The sequence below is a fragment of the Ostreococcus tauri genome (assembly GCF_000214015.3).
Source record: "Ostreococcus tauri WGS project CAID00000000 data, contig chromosome 11, whole genome shotgun sequence".
Lineage (NCBI taxonomy): Eukaryota > Viridiplantae > Chlorophyta > Mamiellophyceae > Mamiellales > Bathycoccaceae > Ostreococcus > Ostreococcus tauri.
Genome location: NC_014436.2, coordinates 1 through 20,468, shown reverse-complemented (window position 1 = coordinate 20,468; position 20,468 = coordinate 1). Strand labels below are relative to the sequence as shown.

The following is a 20,468-nucleotide window of genomic DNA, read 5'->3' as shown; positions in this document are numbered from 1 at the left end:
TTCCACCGCGCTCGGTTCCCGGAGACGTTCCCGGAGAATGTGTGAAAAATCGGGTGTCTCGCGCACCACGACACGCGTCGCGTCGCGGAACGTCGCGACGGTCACATCGCGTCGACGACGTCTCCACCGCGCGTCGCTCGGCGATGACGGACGAAGGCGGCGTTCCTCCGTCGTCGGGCGTCGCGCGCGCGCGCGAACGCGCGTCGGGCGTCGCGCGAGAGGAGAATATCGACGGGCGAACTCGCGCTCGAACGCGTGGGAAGATTCGTACGCGCGACGACGACGAAGAAGACGACGACGACGACGACGGCGACGACGGGCGACGACGACAACGACGAGCGCGCGCGCAGACGTCGAGCGCGTTCGGGATGTTCGCGCGGTTACCGACGGAGTTGACGTTGAGAGTCTTATCGCTCCTGGACGGGTGCGCGTTGGCGGCGTGCGCGTGCGCGTGCAAAGATTTCGACGTCGTGATCAAGGCGAACGAGGAGAGGTTGTGGAAGAACGCCTTGATCGATCTGGAGGGTGCGTCGAGGGTGAGAGAGGATTTAGTGCTTGAACGAGGGAAGTTTGCGTCGTTCACGTGGAGGGAGCTATACGGCTGGCGCGTGCACACGCTGCGGACGAGCGCGAGGATGAGCGCGAGAGAGCTGACGGCGAAGATGTCCAAGATGTCCGAGGGCAACACGGACGATGCGCCGCCATCAAAGGTGCCGAACTGGTCGAAATACGACGACAGGATTGGTGGAAACGCTATGATAGCTTCACGGTTCTCTCGGCAGGGACGACTGGCGGTGATTGATCAAAACCGCCTGTTCACATGCGATCCCATATCCAGGGGAGGGATCATCAGTCAGATTCATGAGATTACGACCAATGCGCTCATCGCGCGAACGTTGGTATGGGCGCCGCGTTCGGAGCTCCTGGCATGCGCTTTCAAGGTGGACGCAACGGACGTGAGTTTGTGTTACAGCAAGATTGTGTTAGTGGCGCCAAAAATCGCTGGGATCCGTCGAGGAATACACCGAACGTACACGAACAACGCTGAATTGAGCACGCACAAGAAGATGCGGGTGTCTGCGTCGTATGAGGGTCCGCCGATTAAAAATATTCTTGCGCTCCCGCGCGGCGTGCGCTGCCGTTTCATGAATTTCACACCGTGCGGGACATTCATCAACTTTGTTCACGAGGACCGCATGGAGTCTGCTATGTACGCCTTAGATTGCGCAACTACGATTACGTCACTTTACGGCCCGAGCAACGGCATCGATGGCCAGTCGCCCGTTCCACCGCCCTCGGAAAAAGTCGTCAAAATTGTCACTGGCTCTAGCGATGTGAAATTTTCCTTCTCGCCGAACGACAGGAACGTCGCTTTGATGTTGAGCGCGGGGGAATCGCGACTCATCAGTTCAAACAGCACAGTTCCAGCGGTTTCACTTCCGAAGGCGTTCGACTGGCCTAAAATTGACGAGTCAGACAACGACGACGCGAGTGACAACGATCTTGAGTTTGAGGATGATGACGTCGATGACGATTTCGAGTCTGAACAGATCGAACCAGATGCGGGAGGTCTCGCCAACGACACGCGAGGTGTGGACGGCGACACCGAACCTGGTGGGATCCCTATTGAAAACGCTTTCGAGGAGGATAAGACCGAGAGTTTCGGGAAGGAATTGGGTGAAGTGGTTTCTTCGGAGCGGCTTACTGGTTTTCAGCAGTGGCGACGCAACTTTATCGCCGGAGCTAAAACAGGCGCAATATACTTCGCATCATTATTCACACCGGAGACTGTGGGTATGTCTCACGAAGACACGGCAAATCTGCAGTCGAGCAGCCAAAACACGGTGACAACTGCGATAACAAGCTCAAACAGTGGCGCGTCGTGCAGAAGAGCGAGCTCTTGGTGGACAAATATCCCACACTTTCGAAGATTAACGGATACAGTCGTAGAATCGTGTTCTGTTCAGCCGCTCGCGAGATCATTCTGTGACGCGGAGATGGGGCGGTTGCAGTGGGTACCACCAAAGAGTGGGGATCGAGACGGCAGGGGATTCTGGATCGTGCCGACGTCTATCAACAATGATGATATCGAGGCCACGGATGAAACTCATCTAGTCATCGCACCAGCTCCGTCTCAGAAAGCGATCGAGAGGAATCGAATCATGCCGTTCATCGGTTCTGACGAGGACGATGTTGTCGCGAACATTGAACAGTGCATTCTCACGCAAGTACCGAGAGTTCCTGGGCGCCAAGAGGCAACTGTTGTCGCACCGTTTTGTGTCGACGGTCAGCCTGGTGGTCGACACATCGTATGGTCAAACACCGATGGCGTCTTCGTTCGAAGTGTACGTTTCGATTTGGACTCGAACGGCGACTGGACAGGTCCGCCGGTGCTCGGGCCCACGATGACGGTTCTTGATACCGCATCTATTCCAACTGGATCAAATAAGTGGAACAAGGCTTATGACGAGGTGAGCGTGCGCAATTACGCTTCCTGGAACGGCGGCGCGAGTGGTATTCCTGCGCTTTCTGTGATGAATCAAGTTGTCAAACATACGGTCGAACTACTTCAATGGAGTCCGAGTGGAGAGCGCCTGTTGATCCTTGTCGCGGTGCATCTTGCGTACAACGGTCCATGGACCCATAGCGCACCGAACCGCAGATTCTACACTGTACATCAGTGGGTGTGCTGGGATCCACCGAGAGACGTACGAGGTAGTGACCATCCTTCGGTCGGTACATACGGCACTCTTTCGTTTGGCTCTCGTTTCGTTGCCGCTCAGTCATTTGAGAAAGTGTGCCGAGAGAAAGCGGAGAATACGTTCTGTGAGCGGCTCCAGCTCTGGGGCGTCGACGAGAGAGCGGTGGCCTTCTCGGTCCAGATGCCCAGAGCTGTGACCTCGGGAGAATCCTGCAGCTACATCGTCATCCAGCAATTCGATCCCGTCAACTACGAGGAGACGAGGCTCAAGAGTGAGACGGGCGAACTCCCACCGCTCCAACAGACGGGCGCGTCAACGCATCAACTTCCGTATTACCTCAGGTACATTGAGGATCCCCTCGAGTACGTGTGTGAAGGAACGCACTGCTCGTGGAGTCCGACTTAAAGCGACGCAATTAGCCATAGCGCGTTCGCTTCTATTCAAATATATTTACATTCGTTGTCCATAGCGTGTTCGCTTCTATTCAAATACGTTACTTGTAGTATATTTACATTCGTTTTTCACGTCACACACGTTGTTTGACATAGCGCTCGTTTTCAGTTCCCTCGAGTCGGTGTCGGATTACACACATCAACACAGCGTGACTCCCATCTCTCGTTCGATGTCGGCCGCGAAGGAATTTGAGCTTCCGTCGATGCCGACTCTATGCGTCGACGAGCACTGCGCCTTCGTCGCTCGCGCCTCTGAATCCGCGGATACGCTCGAGCACGCGCTCACCGAACATCTTCGTTTGAGTGGAATTTACTGGGGCGTGTGCGCCGTGTACACCCTGGGAAGGCTCGACCGGACGTTCGACCGAGCAAAGAAAGAAGAGATCTTATCGTACGTCGATTCTTGTCGGAACGAAAACGGCTCGTACGGCGGTGGCGTCGGACACGACGGACACGTGCTGTACACGCTGAGCGCGGTGCAAATTTACGCCCTGTTCGACGAGCTCAGTCGCATCGACGTCGAGGCGGTGGTGGGTTTCCTATCGTCGATGCAGTTATCGAACGGTTCATTTCAAGGAGATCACTGGGGTGAGATCGATACTCGTTTCACGTACTGTGCCCTGAGCGCGTTGCGGTTACTCGGAAGACTCGACGCCGTCGACGTGGACAAGGCGTGCGCGTACATCAACTCATGCAAGAATTTTGACGGTGGCTTCGGGGCGGAGCCCGGCGGGGAGTCGCACGCGGGACAGGTGTTCACGTGCGTCGGTGCGCTCGCGATCGGGGGCAGGTTAGATTACGTCGACGGTGATTTACTCGGTTGGTGGCTTGCGGAGAGGCAAGTCAAGGTTGGTGGGTTGAATGGTCGCCCAGAGAAATTACCGGACGTCTGCTACTCATGGTGGGTGCTCAGCTCGCTCAGCGTTCTGGGTAAAACGCACTGGATCGATCGCGCGGCGTTGGCGCGGTTCATACTGAAATGTCAAGACGAGAAATCTGGTGGAATTTCTGACCGTCCGGACGATGAGCCAGATGTCTACCACACGTTTTTCGGCATAGCCGGGTTGGCGCTCATGGGTCACCCCGCGGTGGTGGAGCCCATCGATCCCGTTTTCGCGCTGCCGAAATCGGTGCTTCGTCGCATGGGGATCGAGCTGTCGGGAACTGGAAAGGGCTAGGACTAGACTGAAATCAAAAATGTTCTCAAGGCGATGCCCAGTCTGGCTGTGGACACTCAAACTCCCACCCTTCGCCACTATATCGCACACAGTGTAACCATATGGCTTCGAGATCGATCGCTAAGTCACCGGCGTGAACGACTCTAGGGCAATGCGGACACGGAGCTGTGTTCTTCTCACGACTTTCTCGTGGCACCGAGTAGTCTATGGCAAGCGACTCGTCCCGCGCAAGCGTGCGCTCTTCGCTAAGCACCAAGACATCGCACGCATACTGAATCGCACGCGCGCGCGCGCTCTCCAGGAGCTCACCGCCGTATGCAACATCATTAGCAATTGCGTACCCTGCGATGGCCAGATGCGCACGTATTTGATGTGAACGTCCGGTGAACGGCTCGCATTGAACGAGCGACGTTCCATCCGGCAAATCTTGAAGCCATACAAACTTGGTCGACGCAGCCTTGAAAGACTTCAGCGCGCGTTCATCCAAATCCCTAGTGCCTGGTTTTTCTCGCCATAGTGCAACACGATTCTTTGCATCGAATCCCAACGCCTCGTCAATCGTCACCGGCGTCGGATCACTCGCGTTGAACGAACCTTTCACTCGCGCGACGTATTCTTTGCGCATCTCTCTCGCCTCCATCTTCTGCCTCATCGCATTCGCCGCCTTCGACGATCGCGCGAGCAGGAGCAGACCGGAAACATTCTTATCCAATCTATGAATGGGAAATAAGCGCCCCAAATCTCTTCTCGTCGACGCCAAAAGTGCGAGCACTGTGTTGCGCCTGTACTGTCCAGTCGGATGCACCGGCATCGTCGCCGGTTTACACACCGCCACAACGTCGTCGGTGACGCTCAGAACGCGCACGTCTTCCGCAATCGTCGGCGGTTCGTGTCGATGTATAAAATGTCTCACGCGCTGCCCACCCACTAGGATGGGTCCGTCCTCGTGCGTTTCTCGATTCTGGCCGTCGCTCGAAGCGGCGGCGCGCCCGTTCTCCTCCAACCGCAACCTTCCCGACCTGTACGCCTCGCGATAGTACTCGATCGGTCGCATCGGGAACTCTCGAGCGAACATCTCGCACAATCTCTCGCCCGCCCATCTCGCCTTGACCCCGCACACGAAATCAAAGTCGTACGGCGCGCACGTCCTGATTCCCACCGTCGCGTCCACGAGCCAATCTCTCTCGGCGTCCGGTGGATGCGCGAACAGATCGTTCGCCTCGAGCACCGCGTCGAACGCGTTATGCTCTCGATCGTTCCCGACCCGTCGCGATCGCTCGCGCGTCCTCCTCGTCCTCGTCGTCGCATCCGCGTCCGCCGTCGCGCGCTTCGCTCGCTTCGCCTCGGACATCGTCACCGCCGTCGTCGTCCATTCGCGCGATCGCGCGCGGTGTCCATTCGCGCGATCGCGCGCGTCGCGCGTCCTCGACGCCGGCCTCGATCGCGAACTCGGCCGCGGCGCGAGGTGTGACGACGCGTGCGACCGCACTGCGCGGCTCGCTCGAGCGATGTACGCGCGACGACGCGTGGACGCGATCGAGCGACGACCCGGAGAGGAGCCGTGCGAGACGTACGAGGGACGATCGACGACGCCGTTCGACGATAACGCGCGCGCGCGCCGGGCGTGGGCCGCGCTCCAGGGCGACGCGCGTGGGAACGGGGACGGGGACGGGGACGGGGACGCGACGAGGACGACGACGACGACGACGACGACGACGGGACGCACCGACGGCGCGCGAGAACTCCTGCGACGATTGGCGACGATGCCGAGCGAGGAGGAGATCGCGAGGTGGCGCGAGATCAGGGATGACCCGTGGACGCGACGCGCGCTCGAGGCGACGGCGACGACGGCGACGAAGGAACGAGGGAAGAGACGAAAGGGTGGGACCGAGGCGAAGGATGGAAAACCAAACGACGACGACGCGCGGATGAAGAAGTTAATGGAGGTGGCGAAGGATGCGGTGGAGAAGGCGAACGAGGCGACGCGACTTCGCGCGGAGGAATCGGCGAGATTTCTCGAGACGCGAAACTTTGCGGGTAAGATGGTCGAGGTCGAGACCGAGTACGTCGAGGGCACGAAGGAGGCCAAGGCACACGCGAAGCGCGCCGAGGCGTTGGCCAAGGGTGGGATCGACGCCGTTTTAGCGCAGCTCATGGAGCCCAAAAAGCTCAACGTTTTGGACAAGACGCGCGCCGATTGGCGAAGCGTCAAGGACGACGACGCCGAGCTCCAGGAGGACCTCCAGCACCACGCCCGAGGCGGGCGCACGTACCGCGAACAGCAGGAGTTCTTACAAAACGCCGATTACCGCGAGTACGAGCTCGAACGCGACGCCCGTCTCGCGTCGCGCGGTCGAACCGGCGCCCGCGCCGGGGCGCCGTAGCCTCGTTGTCATAGCACTCTGGCCCATGGACGACTGTCGCAGCGACGCGTGCTCAAAGACCCGCGTGTGGTGGTACCACACCGACGCCCGCCCGAGCGACGCGCGCGCGGTCGAGCGCACATCGCGCGCGCGCGGTCGAGCGCCCGTCGCGCCCGTCGCTCGGGCCTCGCGCGCGCTCGAGCGCGGTGGAATCACGCGCAGGTGGAATCGCGCGCAGGTGGGACATGGGGTCGGCGTCCGCATCCGCGCTCCCGTCGGGATGCGCGACGCGCGCGCTGACGCATCGCTCGATCGAGCGACGGCGGCGTGGACGACGAGCGGTGATGACGCGAGCGTCCAAGGGCGCGGTGCACCTGCTGGATTACGGCGCCGGGAACGTGCGATCGGTGCGAAACGCGGTGCAGGCGCTGGGGTTCGAGGTCTTGGACGCGCGAACGCCGAAGGATTTGGAGGGGGCGACTCGGTTGATTTTCCCGGGCGTCGGCGCGTACGGGAGTGCGATGGATATTCTCCGCGAGCGCGGTCTCATCGAACCGCTGAGAGAGTACGTGAGGAGCGACAAACCCTTCCTGGGCGTGTGCCTCGGCTTGCAGCTCTTGTTCGACGGCAGCGAGGAGAGCGGCGGCGTCGAGGGCTTGGGGCTCATTCCGGGAAGCGTCGATCGATTCACGGGCGAGGGGTTGATCGTTCCTCACATCGGATGGAACTTGGTGAACACCAAGAAGAGCAGTGGACTCATGGACGGCATGGAGGGTGAGCGCGTGTACTTCGTGCACTCGTATCGGGCGACGCCGACAGAGGAGAACAAGGATTGGGTTCTCTCGACGTGCGACTACGGTGGTGAATTCATCGCCAGCGTGCAAAAGGGGAACGTGATGGCGTGTCAGTTCCACCCGGAGAAGTCCGGTGCGACTGGTTTGGGGGTGTTTCAACGCTTCTTGGAGGACGCAAAGCCGACGGGACAGTTTGGACAGTCCGCCAAGGTCACCGACGGGTTGGCCCGGCGCGTCATCGCGTGTCTCGACGTGCGCTCGAATGACTCGGGCGACTTGGTCGTCACAAAGGGCGACTCGTATGACGTGCGCGAGAAGAGCGAGGGCGGAGACGTGCGTAACTTGGGCAAACCGGTGGAGTTGGCGGGCAAGTACTTCAAACAAGGCGCCGACGAAGTGGCGTTTCTCAACATCACCGGTTACAGAGATCTTCCGCTAACGGACGCACCGATGTTGGAAGTACTTCGTCGCTCGAGTGAGACCGTATTCGTCCCGCTCACCGTGGGCGGAGGTATTCGAGATTTCACCGATAGCAATGGGAAGTCGTACACGTCGCTCGAGGTGGCGGGCGCGTACTTCGCAAGCGGCGCCGATAAAGTTTCCATCGGGAGCGACGCTGTGTACGTCGCCGAAGAGTATTACGCGAGTGGGAAGAAGAAGACAGGTAAGACGAGCATAGAGCAAATATCCAACCGCTACGGAGTGCAGGCGGTGGTAATCTCCATCGACCCGCGTCGCCAGTACGTCGCCGAACCGTCCATGACGAAGAACAAGTGCATCGAAACCGCTCGACCCGGACCCAACGGGGAGAAGTACGTCTGGTTCCAGTGCACGGTGAAGGGCGGGCGTGAAGGGCGTGATATTGGCGCTTACGAGCTCGCGATCGCCATGGAGGCGCTCGGCGCTGGGGAAATTCTGCTCAACTGCATCGACGAAGACGGGCAAGGTAACGGTTTTGACCACGAGCTCGTGAGTCTCGTTTCGGATGCCGTGGGTATCCCCGTCATCGCATCCTCCGGTGCCGGATGCCCAGCGCACTTTACCGACGTTTTCAACGCCACGAAGTGCTCTGCCGCGCTCGCCGCCGGTATTTTCCACCGTGAAGAAGTACTCGTGAGTGAGGTGAAGAACCACATGGTTTCGCACGGTTTGCCCACGCGCACGTGAACTTTGAATTAGCAGCACCATGACACGATTTGTTATTTGAACCCAAAGCACGAATGTGTAAACCCATACCTCGTTAATCATCACACACGAATGCGTTGGTCATTACAATTAAATATCTCATGTTTGCGCTCCTCACTTATCCTGCGGTTGCAACGCGTCGGTGATGTTTTGCTTGAGGATGTCCGCCTTCGCTCCGCTCCACTCACCAACCTGTTCGCCGTTACGGAAAAGCTTGAAAAGAGGAACGACGCGCACACCCCACTCCTTCATCAACGCACGAGAATCCAAGTCCGTGTCACCCATGATCTTCACGAAAGTCACCTTTGGCAGCTCTTGCGACAGTCCCACAAAGGTTGGGTAGATCATCTTGCACGGTCCGCACGTCTTGGTGGAGATTTGCACCGCGATCAACCCGTCGCCGGCTTCCGCGGCGACGGCGTCAAACTCAGCCTTATTATTCGCGAACTTCACGTTCCCATCCGTCTCACCGGCGCCCGCGCGGACGCGAAAGGACCTCCGCGCGCGGTTCAAAGTCTTACCCTCGGCGCGTCGTCCGCGCGCGAGGACCGTCTGTCGGGCACTGCGATCGGGCGAACGATCGACATCGACGCCTCGTCAGTCTCCGCGCGCGTGTCGTCGTTCGCACCCTCGACCACGCGTCCTCACGCGCGCCGACCACCGTCGCGTTCGCTCGATCGCCGCGCCACGCATCGATCGCGTCAGCTCGCCATTCGTGCGCCCGTGCGCCTCGCGCGCGTCCCGGACACCGTCCGTCGCCCATCCGACGCCCGCGCACGCCGAGTCCCTCGCGCACATCGCCCGACATCGCGCGCCCATCGCGCGCGCACCCGATCGCCCGCGTCATCGCGCGCCCACCAATCGCGCGGCGTGACGCGGACGCCCGCGGTCGTGGCGCCGACTGTCCGACTGTCCGGTTTTATGTATGACATAAAAAAAGTACTACGATCGATGTGATCTATCTCCACTACGTGTTTCACCGCCCAATCGAGGCACCGCATCGGACGCGCGCCCCGAGCGACGGAGGCGACGTCGTCGTCGTCATTCTCACCTCGACGTGTTCTCGCCCGGGATCGGCGATCGCTGACGTGGCGATCGACGACGCGTCGAATGGGCACGCGGTCGAGAGGTTTCACGCGCGGTCGAGAGGTGACGGGCGCGACGGACGCGCGACGCCGCACTTCGCGCGTCGACGACCATGCTCGCGCGGATGAAAAAGTGTGCGTCCACGGTACGCGTCGCAGCGCTCGCGCGCGTCGCGCGGGCGTCCATGGGGGCGATGGATCGCGGAAGAATGATGCCGGCAGGCGTCGACGGGGTGTCCGAACCGTCGCGGACGTCGCGACGACGCGTCGCGACGACGACGGAGACGCGACCGCGCGCGAATGATGACGTGCGTTCGAACGCGCGAGGGAAGTGCCTGTGCCGCGAAGTGCTCTCCGCCGCCGCGTCGCGGTGCAAGGAACCAGCGAGCAACGCGTACGCCACGTACAACTGTTCTCGCGTGAGCGACATTCTCAACGCGACGTCCGGGAAACATCGAGCGTTCGGCAAGTCGCATTGGATAGACGGTGAAGCTCGCGTGAGCGAAGCGGTTCGGCAGATGCACGCCACGGATCTCGGCGCTTTGGTCGTCATGGATCGAATCGCGCTCGACGCCGACGCCACCGGCGTCATCAGCGACGAAGAGCTCGCGCTGTCGGCGGAGAACGACGCCATCATCGGCATCTTCACCGAGCGCGACTACCTCAACGCGGTCGCCAAAGGCGTGATCTCTCCGAAGACCAAAGTGAGCGAGATCATGACGGGGTTCCGAGACGCCTCGACCCAAGTGTCTCGCCTCGTGTGCGTCTCTCCCCAGGACACGGCGCTCGCCGCGATGGAATCCATGACGACGCATCGGCTTCGTCACATTCCCGTCATTTCGTCCAAGGGAATCGACAGCAAAACAAAAACACCGATAGAACCTCGCGTTCTGGGTGTTGTTTCGATCGGTGAAGTCTTGAAAGCGCTCCTCGCGGAGTCTCGAAGCGAAATCGAACACCTCGAGTCGTACATTCTCGGACTCGAGTGAACTCGAAGCCCGCAATGGTTTCAACGGCGGCGCGGAAGCGCCCCGACCGGATACGTTCGACGATCGATCGTTCTTTTCGTTCGTAAAGATGTGTATCTCGTGTATTTTTTGTAAGATACGGCCGCAACGCGCGCGCGATGGAAAAAGATGGTCGTCTCCGGCGACGCGTCTCGTTTTACATACTACATCCGTCTAATCCTTGATGAGCATGACGACGGTGTGGCACGCGATGCTACGATTTTCCCCCAACGAGTCCACCTTCTCGTGCGTCTTCGCCTTGACGTTCACGACGCTCTCGTGCACGCCCAGGACGTCGGCGACGTTCTTTCGAATGGCGTCCTTGTGCGGAGAAATTTTTGGTCGCTGCGCGATGAGCGTGCAGTCGATATTTCCGAGCGAGTATCCTTCGATCTTCATCAGCCTGATCGCCTCCTGAACGAACACATCACTCGTCTGTCCCTTCCACTTCGGATCTGTGTCCGGAAACAGCTGTCCAATGTCCGGCAGTCCCAACGCGCCCGTGATGGCGTCCACGACGCAGTGCATCAGCACGTCCCCATCCGAGTGCGCCACGCACCCGCGATCGTGCGGGATCTCGATCCCACCGATGATGAGCTTGAGATCCGGGAACTCCGTCGTGGATTCCAATCGATGGAGATCGAATCCGTGGCCCACGCGAAAAGGCAGCGGCGGAGGTTTCGTCGCGGACGCTCGAGCGCGCACGCGCGATCGTCGAGCGTTCGAGACGCGCGTCGCACCCGTCGTCGTCGTCGAGCGCCCCCGCGCGCGCGCGCGCGCGAGGGACGTCGCCATCCCACGCGTCGACGCGGCGTCGAGCGAGATCACGTTCGCGACGCGCGCGTCGTCGGGGTGTGCGCACGACGCCCGCGCGACGCGCGCGTGGTGGATCAGACGACGATGGGCGCTCGGTGTTTGTGGATAGTGCTAGGGTTCAGAAATACCATACCGTGGACACTCGACGCCCACGACGAGGTCACGGGCGCGTCGTCGGTCGGCGTCGGTCGGCGTCGGTCGGCGTCGCGCGCGCGTGGATACGTCGCGTCGACGGGCGTGGACGCGCGATGTCGCGCGCGTGCGCGGGCGGACATCGATCGATCCCGACGTCGTCCGCATCCACACCCGCGCTTTCGCGCTCGAGAAGACTCGGTCGATGGGAACACATCCGTCGTCAACGGCGAGCGACGACGACGACGCGGGCGTTCTTGAAGAAACGCACGGGAGTGGAGCGCGACGATGAGACGTCAGAGAAGCGTTCGCTCTTCGCGAGTGGGAGTAAACGAAGCGAGATTAGGATCCCTGGCTTTGTCGCGTACGTGGATGTGCGAGAGGCGAGCACCGAGCGCGGAACGAGAGCGATCGATAACGCCTTGCACGCGGGAGCGACGATGATCGTTCTGCAGGAACGCGGCATGAACGGAGGAGTGGGTGAAAGTGCGAGCGGACGGGCGCTGTATGAGTCGGCGACGGCGCTCAAGGATCTCGTCAGAGGACGCGCAAAGGTGCTGATACAGGATAGAACAGACATCGCGGTGCAAGCCGAGCTCGACGGAGTCGTCCTCACGGACGACGGTGTGCCCACGGTAGTCGCGAGAAAGACGCTTTCGCCTAAGGCGGTCGTGGCGCACGTGAGTGACGACGCGGTCGAGGCTGAGAAGGCGTCAAAGGAGGGCGCTGACGTGCTCCTCGTGAGCAGTCTGCGGACGCTCTCCGAGCTCAGAGAAAAGGTCAGCGTACCCATTTTTGTCGACGTCCAGGGCGGCGTATCGACGTTACTCGGGGAGGATTCCTCGACGCTGAACGGATTAACGATAAATGGGGCGAATGGAGTGACGATTTGTGACATCGTGAGCGACGAGATGTGTGCGGACGAGGCGCGCGTGAAGCTGGCGGTGAGCGCCGTCGTCGACGCCTTGACGCAAAACGCCGTGAACGGTGACTCCGTCGAGCGAGCGAGCGTTGATGGCGCCGAGAATGTAACGGTGAGACCGGAGAAAATAAGTCTCGTCGGTTCCAAGGGTGAAGAGTTGATCGAGCGCGAGCGCGAGCTCTCGGAGGGGATTTTGACGTTTTTACAAGACAACTGTCAGGATTTGGACGAGATCAAGCTTCTCGTCGAGGCGCGGAAGAGCATCGAGGATCTCTTCCTTCTCGTCATCGTCGGTGAGTTCAACGCGGGGAAGTCGTCCGTAATCAACGCATTTCTTGGCGATAAGTTCGTCGCAGAAGGTATCTTGCCGACGACGAACGAAATAACCGTGCTTCGTTACGGCGAGCGCAAGGCGCGAGAGCAGTCAGAGGATGGATTTTTCACGTATAAGATTCCCGCCGAGATCCTTCGGCAGGTGCGAATTGTGGACACGCCCGGGACGAATGTCATCTTACAGCGACAACAAAAACTCACGGAGGAGTTCGTACCTCGAGCTGATCTCATCCTTTTCGTCTTGTCGGCCGATCGTCCAATGACGGAGAGCGAGGTGAAGTTCCTGACGTACATTCGCAAATGGGGTAAAAAAGTCGTCTTTGTCGTGAACAAGACCGATCTGCTCGAAGAAGCAAACGACGTGAGAGATGTTTCACAATTCGTCAAGGATAACGCTGAACGCTTGTTAGGCGTGAACGACCCGGCCGTGCTCCCAGTGAGCGCGCGAAAAGCACTCAAGGCAAAAAAGGCGAACGCCAATTACGTCGGCACCAGGGAATTTGTCGATAGCGGCTTTGGACAGTTTGAAGATTACGTCATGTCATACTTGGGTGGCTCGGGCGAACGAGCCGGAGAGGCGCTGCGTCTTAAACTCTTGACGCCGTTGAACGTGTGCACCTTACTCCTCGACGCGGCAGAGCAAATTTTAGAGACGGAGGACGACGAAGCGAAGTCGGAGGTGGCAATTGCCATCGGGGTGAAAACGCAGATGGATGATTACACTAAAGAGATGGTTGCCGATTCCAAGGCGCAGCAAGAAGCGACGCGCTCAATCGTCCAGGCTGCTATCAAACGCGCGGAGCGCATCGTCGATGATACTCTGCGATTGTCGAACGCGCTCTCGCTGTTTAACACGTACATTCTGGGAACGGGCTCGAGCGGCGTGGCATCGCAGTATGAAAAACTCGTTCTCGGTGATTCAGAAGAGCGACTCGGCGCCGCGTGCGAAGAGTTCTCCGCGTGGTTGGATCGAAATAACGAAGCGCAGTTACAGGCATACATAGACGCCGTCAAGGGGCGCGGGTTCGACGCGTCGCTTTCATCAGTCGACAACGAAAAGGAGGAGCGCGCAAAGAGCCTGAGCGTCGTGTCAAATTTCGACCACACCGCCGCGGCACAATTGCTCGATAAATCCATCGGGAAGGCGGTGGAGACCACGATCGGTTCTGCTGGCGGAGCGTTCGTGGCGTCCTTTTTCCTCTCTGGATTTTTCAACTCGTTCTCCGAGGACGTGTTGGTGTACGCGCTCGGCCTCGCCGGAGCTTACATCGCCGTGTTATCACTTCCTCTGAAGCGCTCGGAAATCAAGTCGAAAATTCGTCGATCCGCGGCGGCTTTCTTGACCGAGCTCGAAGAAACGATGGAGAACGAGTGCACCACGCAAGTGGGCTCGACAACGCAGAAGATATCAACCATTTGCGCTCCGTGGGCCGCAGCTGCGCGCGCGGAGGCTGCGCGCGTCGCCGAGTGTCTCGAAGCGCGTCGCGAGTTGAAGAAGTCTTTAGAAAAAATGATGATTGACGTCGCAAATCTGTAATGATCGATGCGCTCGGTGTGCTATTGCAATGCTAATTTCATAATTGCTGACGCGCGTTCAACTCGTGTCCATGGCGTCCCCGTCACCGCCATCGTTCAAACTCTCTCTTTGTCGCTCGAATTTCGCCCGCATCTCGTCCAAATCTGCAACGTACTGCTTCAAGACTCCCTCTAATATCGCATTCGACCGCTGTCGCTCACCCGCGCTTCGAGCCTCGGCTGCGAGCGACAAGCTTTTCGCCAAGACGTCGAAGGATTTCGTCGCCGTCGTGGACGCACGATCAGCGTCGTTTTCGTTCGCGTTCACCTCACCAGGCTCACGTCGCTCGTCGGATGCAGGCATACTAGTCGCACGCGATTTTTACGCGCGTTCGTTCGTCGCTTGATGCGGCCTTGACGCGTCGACAAGTGAGAGTTTGCAGGTGGGCTCTTGTCGTGACGTTTTACACGCGGGGCCACGAGAATGAGACCGAGGATTCTAACGGGATCGAGCGCGTGGGCGGTCGCGGCTACACAGCACCACGTTTTTGAAATGGGTTTCTCTGTCGCGCGCGATGCGCTCCCGGTTTCGGAAGAGGCGGCGCGCTCGCTGCTTTTTCTTTCCGTCTTCGATGCTTTGGAGTTTTCCCTCTATCATACTCCTCGTCGAACTGGTCGTACGCACGACGCGCGCGCGTTCCGCTCGCAGACATTTTCGTTTGCGGCTCATGCGGCGGCGTTTTCTTCTTCTTCTTAGTTTGCTGCGCATCTCCGTCTTCTTCGTCCCATTTCGCAGACGTCGACGTCTTCGCTAACCAATCGCGCAAAGCTTCGCCATCGTCCTCCTTCATCGCATTTCGTGTTCTTACTGGCGCGTCCGAGGCGATTACTGCCGGAATATCCTCTAAAGTGACTCCAACGTCGTGACTCAGACGTCTCAATCGACGAAGTAAAAGCGCTCTCTTTGCAGAATCGAAAGCGCTTCGCACTGATGGCGATTTGCTCCGAACAATACTTCTGCCGACTGACGAGCGCACGGGCGACGCCCGGCCGTTCAAATCTCCAAGCTTTCTCTTTCCCAGTGACGGCGTCGAAACGTTTTCCTTCGATACCGTCTCTTTCTTCGCGCGAACATTCTCCACTGTTTCTTGTTTACGCTTCTCAGCAGGCTGCGTTTTCAGCTCTGCCGCAGCGCTCTTTGTCTCCAAACTATTCAGCGCTCTCGCCGCGTCTGGTACATTTTGACACAGTTTTTTCATTTGTTCAAATGTACCCGGCGCGTTTCTGCGCGCGTAAAACAATAAATAAGCCTGCTGCTTGAGTACCGTCTTCTCACTCACTGAGCTGACACTCTCGTCGTCCATCTCGCACCACGTCCCAGTCGCAGTCTTCACAAAGCAATAATAATGTCCACTGTTCGAGCTGCTTCCGGCGTGCACAAGCACGCCGTACAAATCGTACACTGCGCGATTCTTTGAATTGCGGTCTTCGTCAGAGAGATAGGGCGTCACGTCCAACACCAGAGGATATTCAACAAAGTGACTGAGTTTACCCCTACCGAACGGCACGTAGGCGAACCTCTTGAGCTGCACCGCGAGTACGTTTGGCGCTTGGTCCACCGTGAACTGCTTCGACGCCTTCGTGAAATGCGGCTTGGATTGACCCGGGTTCTTCCCTTCACACTTGTATTTGTTATCACCATCGAGTATCTCAGTGTGTGTGAATAACTTGAACGCCCCGAGCACGCTCTTCGCGCGTCCTACTTCCAACGAAAGATCGAGAAACGGGTCGAACGTTTCGCTATTGCGCCCGCACGTCTTGCAGTTCACGCGCGAACGAAGCTTTCCGCCAAACACTTTCCACACAAAGCTTGTCTCTCCTCGAGCGCTGTTCGGCGAAATCTTAGGCTTGACCAACTCCACGCACTTTTTGTGCATCGCATCAAGGAGGCAACGCGCCAACTCGTGCGCGTCCTCCTGCCGGCCCTTGCGAAATGTCTTTGAAAGAGCCCGCATGTTCTTAACCACTGCGGTAGGAGCGATAGTTCTCCCGCTCGAATTCAACGCTCGAGCGACGTGCTCACCGATCTCGTACATGGCGTTGAACGAGCCGCTCGTTTTATACTTCTTGTGCTCTCCACTGAGGGCAAAATGTGCCAACGCCGGCGTGTGCGTCAAGCACTGAAGCACCGAATTCAGAAAGCAGGTATTCCCCAAATTTGCTAACCCGGCACCCGCCCTACGAGCACCAAACCACGACATGCGAACGTCCCGAGTGGCGTATAAATCATCCCCTCGATCCATCCCTCTCGTGCTCATCCCTCGAGGCATCTCGTCTTCGGCGTCGGTCCCTTTGTTTGACGTCGTCGTCTCTTCGACGAGCGCTCCTCCGTTCAACACCACGACGTCCCGCAAAGAATCGGCGTCGATGAGCGGTCGATCCGGTCTTCTCGCTCGCACGAATCGTACGACGCGATCGACCGCGACGTCTTCACCGAGTCGCACCGCGCTCGTCGTCTCTAACGCCCGTCCGCGCGCGAATCTTCCCGCGGTATCACTCTCGGCGGCTGCGCGCGCCGTTCGCCCACCCCTCGCCATGCGACGACGTCCGAGGCCCAACGTCCGACGCCGCGTTCGCGGCCCGCGCGCGCGCCCTCGCCGCGCCCTCGCCCGTCGCCCGCCCGCCCTCGCGGTCCTCGCGCGTCGTCGCGCGCGAGTGTCCTCCCGGTGACCTACCGAACGCATTTAAAAACGACGCCACCAACGGGGCTCGGCGACCGCTCGAATGGACGCCTCGATTGATTTGGCGCCGCGCGGGTGTGTGACACACCGCGGTGCATCGACCCCGACGACGCCGCGCTCGTTCGCTCGACCGCACGACGCCGCGCGCGTGACGTCGATGGCGGCGCGCGACGACGCGCGACGCGGGCGCGCGGGCGAACGGGCGCGCGAGGCCACGTCTGAGGGGTGATCGAGATCGGCGTCGACGCGGCGAGCGGCGGTCGCGAGCGACGGCTCGGATTCCATCGCGCGCGTCTCATGCGCGGTGCGACGCGTCGAGGCGTCGCCGTCGCGGGATGGGGGGCGAACGCGAGCAGGAAAAGCACGCGAGAGGGACGAGCGACGTCGTCGAAATCGAAGACATCGTCGTCGCGCGCGCGCGTCTCGTCGTTGTTGTGCCTCATCTTGTTTGCGCTCGTTTGGAAAACGACGCGACGGGAAGCGACGACGCAACCGACGCGACGGGAAGCGACGACGCAACCGACGCGACGGGAAGCGACGACGCAACCGACGCGACGGGGAGCGATGTCTGCGGAGAGATTCACGAAATGTGACGCGCTCGTTGCGTCCTGGACGAAGAAGCAGCGACGCGCGCACGAGCAAAGGATGGAGGCTCGTTACAGTCGAGGCGATTTTCTCTTCTTCTTGCACGTACCGCGCACGGCTGGGCGTAGTTTTCATTTTTGCTTTCTCAAACCAGCGTTCGAGACGAGCGATCTTTGCGGAAATCAATACATGGGAGTGACAATCGATCCAAGCCATCCAAAGTGCAAGTTCTTAGCGACTCACGATGACTATAGCCTGGTCGAACGGTTCGAAGCGCAGCCGCGCATGGTGGTCATGCTGCGCAAACCGTCGCGGCGCGTGTTGAGCGCGTACGAGTTTTCAATCGAAGTCGCCGCTCGGAGTTTTGGAACTAATCCAAAAAAAATTGAAAAGCGCGTCCAGACGCGCCAAGTCTGGCCGTGGAGCACGCTCACGACTCACATTGACGGTGAGCTGCGCGGGTACGACGAGGCCATCAAGGCGAATCAAAGCAAGATAGCGATCTCCGACGTGTACGATAATGAACTGTACACACCTTTCGCGGAGTGGATCGAGATGGAAATGGTCCACAACGACGTGCACAACGGCCAATTCTTTCAAGTGCTGGGTTTGTCGAACAACACGGATGCGGAAATGGAGCCGCGAGCGAACGAGTTGCGTGCGTGCGCTCTTCGCAGAGACACTCCGGCGTCGCAGGCGCTGATGGAGTACGCGAAAGAGCGTTTAGAGCGAGAAATCGACGTGGTTGCGCTACACGAACGTCTCGCAGATTCTATCTCGCTCGCCGCGAAGACATTGAATATACCGCTAAACGCGAGCGCGCATTTTGTTCATCCGGCGCACGCTGACGTCGCCACTCTGAGTGAAAGGTTATCAAAGAGACTGGGCGATCACGCATCGAGCGAAAGTGAGAAGGTAGAAGTAATTGGTTTCGTGTTTCGCTTTCGCAACGTGAAGACAACAGATTTGGCAAAAGTTAGCTTCCGCGAGTCGTACGTGGACGCGTTGCGCCGCGGCGTATCGATGAAATGCGGCGTCGACGTAGATGCCGTGCGCATTCATCCTATGAGTCCGGAAGGGGATTGGTCGAGAGAATTTAACGGGTTTCACATGATGACAGTCACTTTCAAGACGCGCGACGCTGTTGCGCAAAGCTCAGCCGCAGCGAGTGAGCCGTACGACGACATGACAGAGGACCCTGACGCGTTGTACGACGCGCTCAAAGTCGGCGACGCGGAATTTTTTCAAAACGTCATCGCAATCAACGTCAAAGTCGACCAAAGTTACGGTGAATTTGAGTTGAGCTCGTACGGTCGAATCGATGGAACCAGCGCAAAGGCAACGACGGCGATGGCGCATCCCATCTCTCGCACTGTAGGAGAGCAGTATAGGGTGTGCGAGAGCGGCCAGTTTCGGAAGTACGCCCGGCTTCGAGCGAATGCGTTGAAGCACATCACGGAGAAAATTCACGGCGCGTACGAGACTTTCAGCGATCTGGGAAGGAATCGCATATCTCGAAAACTTATCAAACGGGTCGACGATTTGAACTTCCTCGACTACGAACTTTGGAAGTTCGCGGAGGAGTTGTTTGAGAAACGTTTTAGAAACGAGAACGACGCGCATTCGCTCAGTACGCTACCACCGGCGGAGAGAATCGAAAAGACGATGTAGACATTTTTAGTCGTCCGCGTTCGTCACTTTTCGGCGCGTATGCGATGGCATGACGTACGAAGAAATTCAGAAAACGTATCCGCGCGAGTATGAGATGCGCAGATAGAACAAGCTCGCGTATCGATATCCACGAGGCGAGAGCTACCTGGACGTCATCGCGCGCCTGGATCCACTGATACAAGAGTTAGAAAGTTATCGCGAAGATATTCTCATCGTGGGGCACCAAGGCGTCTTGCGATTAATCTACGCGTACTTCGCCGGTCTCGACAGAGACGAAGCGGCGACGCTATCGATTCCGCTTAACACCGTTATCAAGCTAACGCCGAGAACGCACGACTGCATAGAAGAACGCTTCCTTCTGCACGATCCCACAAAGAATGCCGAGCCGATAGATCCGCCCAGCTACTGAAAGGTAGTACTTGTACTTGTCAAATTACAAAGGTATTTACTATTCAATGACATCACCGGGAGTGATTTGCATGTCTCCTCGCTTCGTCTTCTGTGCGCGTCCCGTCATTCGCGGGACGGAACGTTTTTCTGTTCGCCTGGAGACCGTTATTATCAGCTCATTCATCTCTTCATCAACCTTATTTAGCGTTTCGGCCTCGTGCCTTGGTTTTTCTTGGTTCACATGTCTCGAGGTACTCGAGCGATTCTTCGACGCGCACGATGAAGGAATCAGGAAAAACACCTGTACTTTTGTCTAGACCAACGACCTAAACCCTACTAGGGCAATTTGCGATTGTTCCACTGATCGTGGTGAGCGCCGAGCTCTCCTGCGCGATCACGCGCGTGGCGTCGCTCAAACCTTTACAGACTTTTTGGGTTTAGGTTTAGGTTGACGTATGGTTTAGGGTTTGGGGTTTAGGGTTTAGGGTTTAGGGTTTAGGGTTTAGGGTTTAGGGTTTAGGGTTTAGGGTTTAGGGTTTAGGGTTTAGGGTTTAGGGTTTAGGGTTTAGGGTTTAGGGTTTAGGGTTTAGGGTTTAG

At 58.6% G+C, this 20,468-nt stretch overlaps 12 protein-coding genes across 12 annotated transcripts; 7 read left to right on the top strand and 5 right to left on the bottom strand.

The window, feature by feature from the left end:
- Positions 1–143: 143 nt before the first annotated feature.
- Positions 144–3,107, top strand: OT_ostta11g00120 (F-box domain; the record flags this gene model as incomplete). The annotated part of the gene is made up of 1 exon (XM_022982931.1): positions 144–3,107. The coding sequence occupies one exon, from the start codon at positions 144–146 to the stop codon at positions 3,105–3,107; it is 2,964 nt and encodes a 987-aa protein (XP_022839878.1).
- Positions 3,108–3,324: 217 nt separating this feature from the next.
- Positions 3,325–4,332, top strand: OT_ostta11g00110 (Prenyltransferase/squalene oxidase; the record flags this gene model as incomplete). The annotated part of the gene is made up of 1 exon (XM_022982930.1): positions 3,325–4,332. One exon carries the CDS (start codon positions 3,325–3,327, stop codon positions 4,330–4,332), a length of 1,008 nt encoding a protein of 335 aa, XP_022839877.1.
- Positions 4,333–4,357: 25 nt separating this feature from the next.
- Positions 4,358–5,683, bottom strand: OT_ostta11g00100 (Pseudouridine synthase, RluC/RluD, conserved site; the record flags this gene model as incomplete). Its single annotated transcript, XM_003081764.1, has 1 exon — positions 4,358–5,683. One exon carries the CDS (start codon positions 5,681–5,683, stop codon positions 4,358–4,360), a length of 1,326 nt encoding a protein of 441 aa, XP_003081812.1.
- A 157-nt stretch (positions 5,684–5,840) lies between these two features.
- OT_ostta11g00090 (SWR1-complex protein 5/Craniofacial development protein) lies at positions 5,841–6,716 on the top strand (the record flags this gene model as incomplete). The annotated part of the gene is made up of 1 exon (XM_003081763.2): positions 5,841–6,716. One exon carries the CDS (start codon positions 5,841–5,843, stop codon positions 6,714–6,716), a length of 876 nt encoding a protein of 291 aa, XP_003081811.2.
- Positions 6,717–7,039: 323 nt separating this feature from the next.
- OT_ostta11g00080 (Imidazole glycerol phosphate synthase HisHF) lies at positions 7,040–8,656 on the top strand (the record flags this gene model as incomplete). Its single annotated transcript, XM_003081762.1, has 1 exon — positions 7,040–8,656. The coding sequence occupies one exon, from the start codon at positions 7,040–7,042 to the stop codon at positions 8,654–8,656; it is 1,617 nt and encodes a 538-aa protein (XP_003081810.1).
- Positions 8,657–8,788: 132 nt separating this feature from the next.
- Positions 8,789–9,521, bottom strand: OT_ostta11g00070 (Thioredoxin-like fold; the record flags this gene model as incomplete). The annotated part of the gene is made up of 2 exons (XM_022982929.1): positions 8,789–9,236; positions 9,505–9,521. 2 exons carry the CDS (start codon positions 9,519–9,521, stop codon positions 8,789–8,791), a joined length of 465 nt encoding a protein of 154 aa, XP_022839876.1.
- A 432-nt stretch (positions 9,522–9,953) lies between these two features.
- On the top strand, positions 9,954–10,748 carry OT_ostta11g00060 (CBS domain; the record flags this gene model as incomplete). The annotated part of the gene is made up of 1 exon (XM_003081760.2): positions 9,954–10,748. The coding sequence occupies one exon, from the start codon at positions 9,954–9,956 to the stop codon at positions 10,746–10,748; it is 795 nt and encodes a 264-aa protein (XP_003081808.2).
- A 192-nt stretch (positions 10,749–10,940) lies between these two features.
- On the bottom strand, positions 10,941–11,561 carry OT_ostta11g00050 (2-C-methyl-D-erythritol 2,4-cyclodiphosphate synthase; the record flags this gene model as incomplete). The annotated part of the gene is made up of 1 exon (XM_003081759.1): positions 10,941–11,561. The coding sequence occupies one exon, from the start codon at positions 11,559–11,561 to the stop codon at positions 10,941–10,943; it is 621 nt and encodes a 206-aa protein (XP_003081807.1).
- Positions 11,562–11,830: 269 nt separating this feature from the next.
- OT_ostta11g00040 (P-loop containing nucleoside triphosphate hydrolase) lies at positions 11,831–14,506 on the top strand (the record flags this gene model as incomplete). Its single annotated transcript, XM_022982928.1, has 1 exon — positions 11,831–14,506. One exon carries the CDS (start codon positions 11,831–11,833, stop codon positions 14,504–14,506), a length of 2,676 nt encoding a protein of 891 aa, XP_022839875.1.
- A 57-nt stretch (positions 14,507–14,563) lies between these two features.
- OT_ostta11g00030 (unnamed product) lies at positions 14,564–14,848 on the bottom strand (the record flags this gene model as incomplete). Its single annotated transcript, XM_003081757.1, has 1 exon — positions 14,564–14,848. The coding sequence occupies one exon, from the start codon at positions 14,846–14,848 to the stop codon at positions 14,564–14,566; it is 285 nt and encodes a 94-aa protein (XP_003081805.1).
- A 166-nt stretch (positions 14,849–15,014) lies between these two features.
- Positions 15,015–17,081, bottom strand: OT_ostta11g00020 (Ubiquitin carboxyl-terminal hydrolases family 2; the record flags this gene model as incomplete). Its single annotated transcript, XM_003081756.1, has 1 exon — positions 15,015–17,081. One exon carries the CDS (start codon positions 17,079–17,081, stop codon positions 15,015–15,017), a length of 2,067 nt encoding a protein of 688 aa, XP_003081804.1.
- A 441-nt stretch (positions 17,082–17,522) lies between these two features.
- Positions 17,523–19,481, top strand: OT_ostta11g00010 (Sulfotransferase; the record flags this gene model as incomplete). Its single annotated transcript, XM_003081755.2, has 1 exon — positions 17,523–19,481. The coding sequence occupies one exon, from the start codon at positions 17,523–17,525 to the stop codon at positions 19,479–19,481; it is 1,959 nt and encodes a 652-aa protein (XP_003081803.2).
- Between the last annotated feature and the right edge of the window lie 987 nt (positions 19,482–20,468).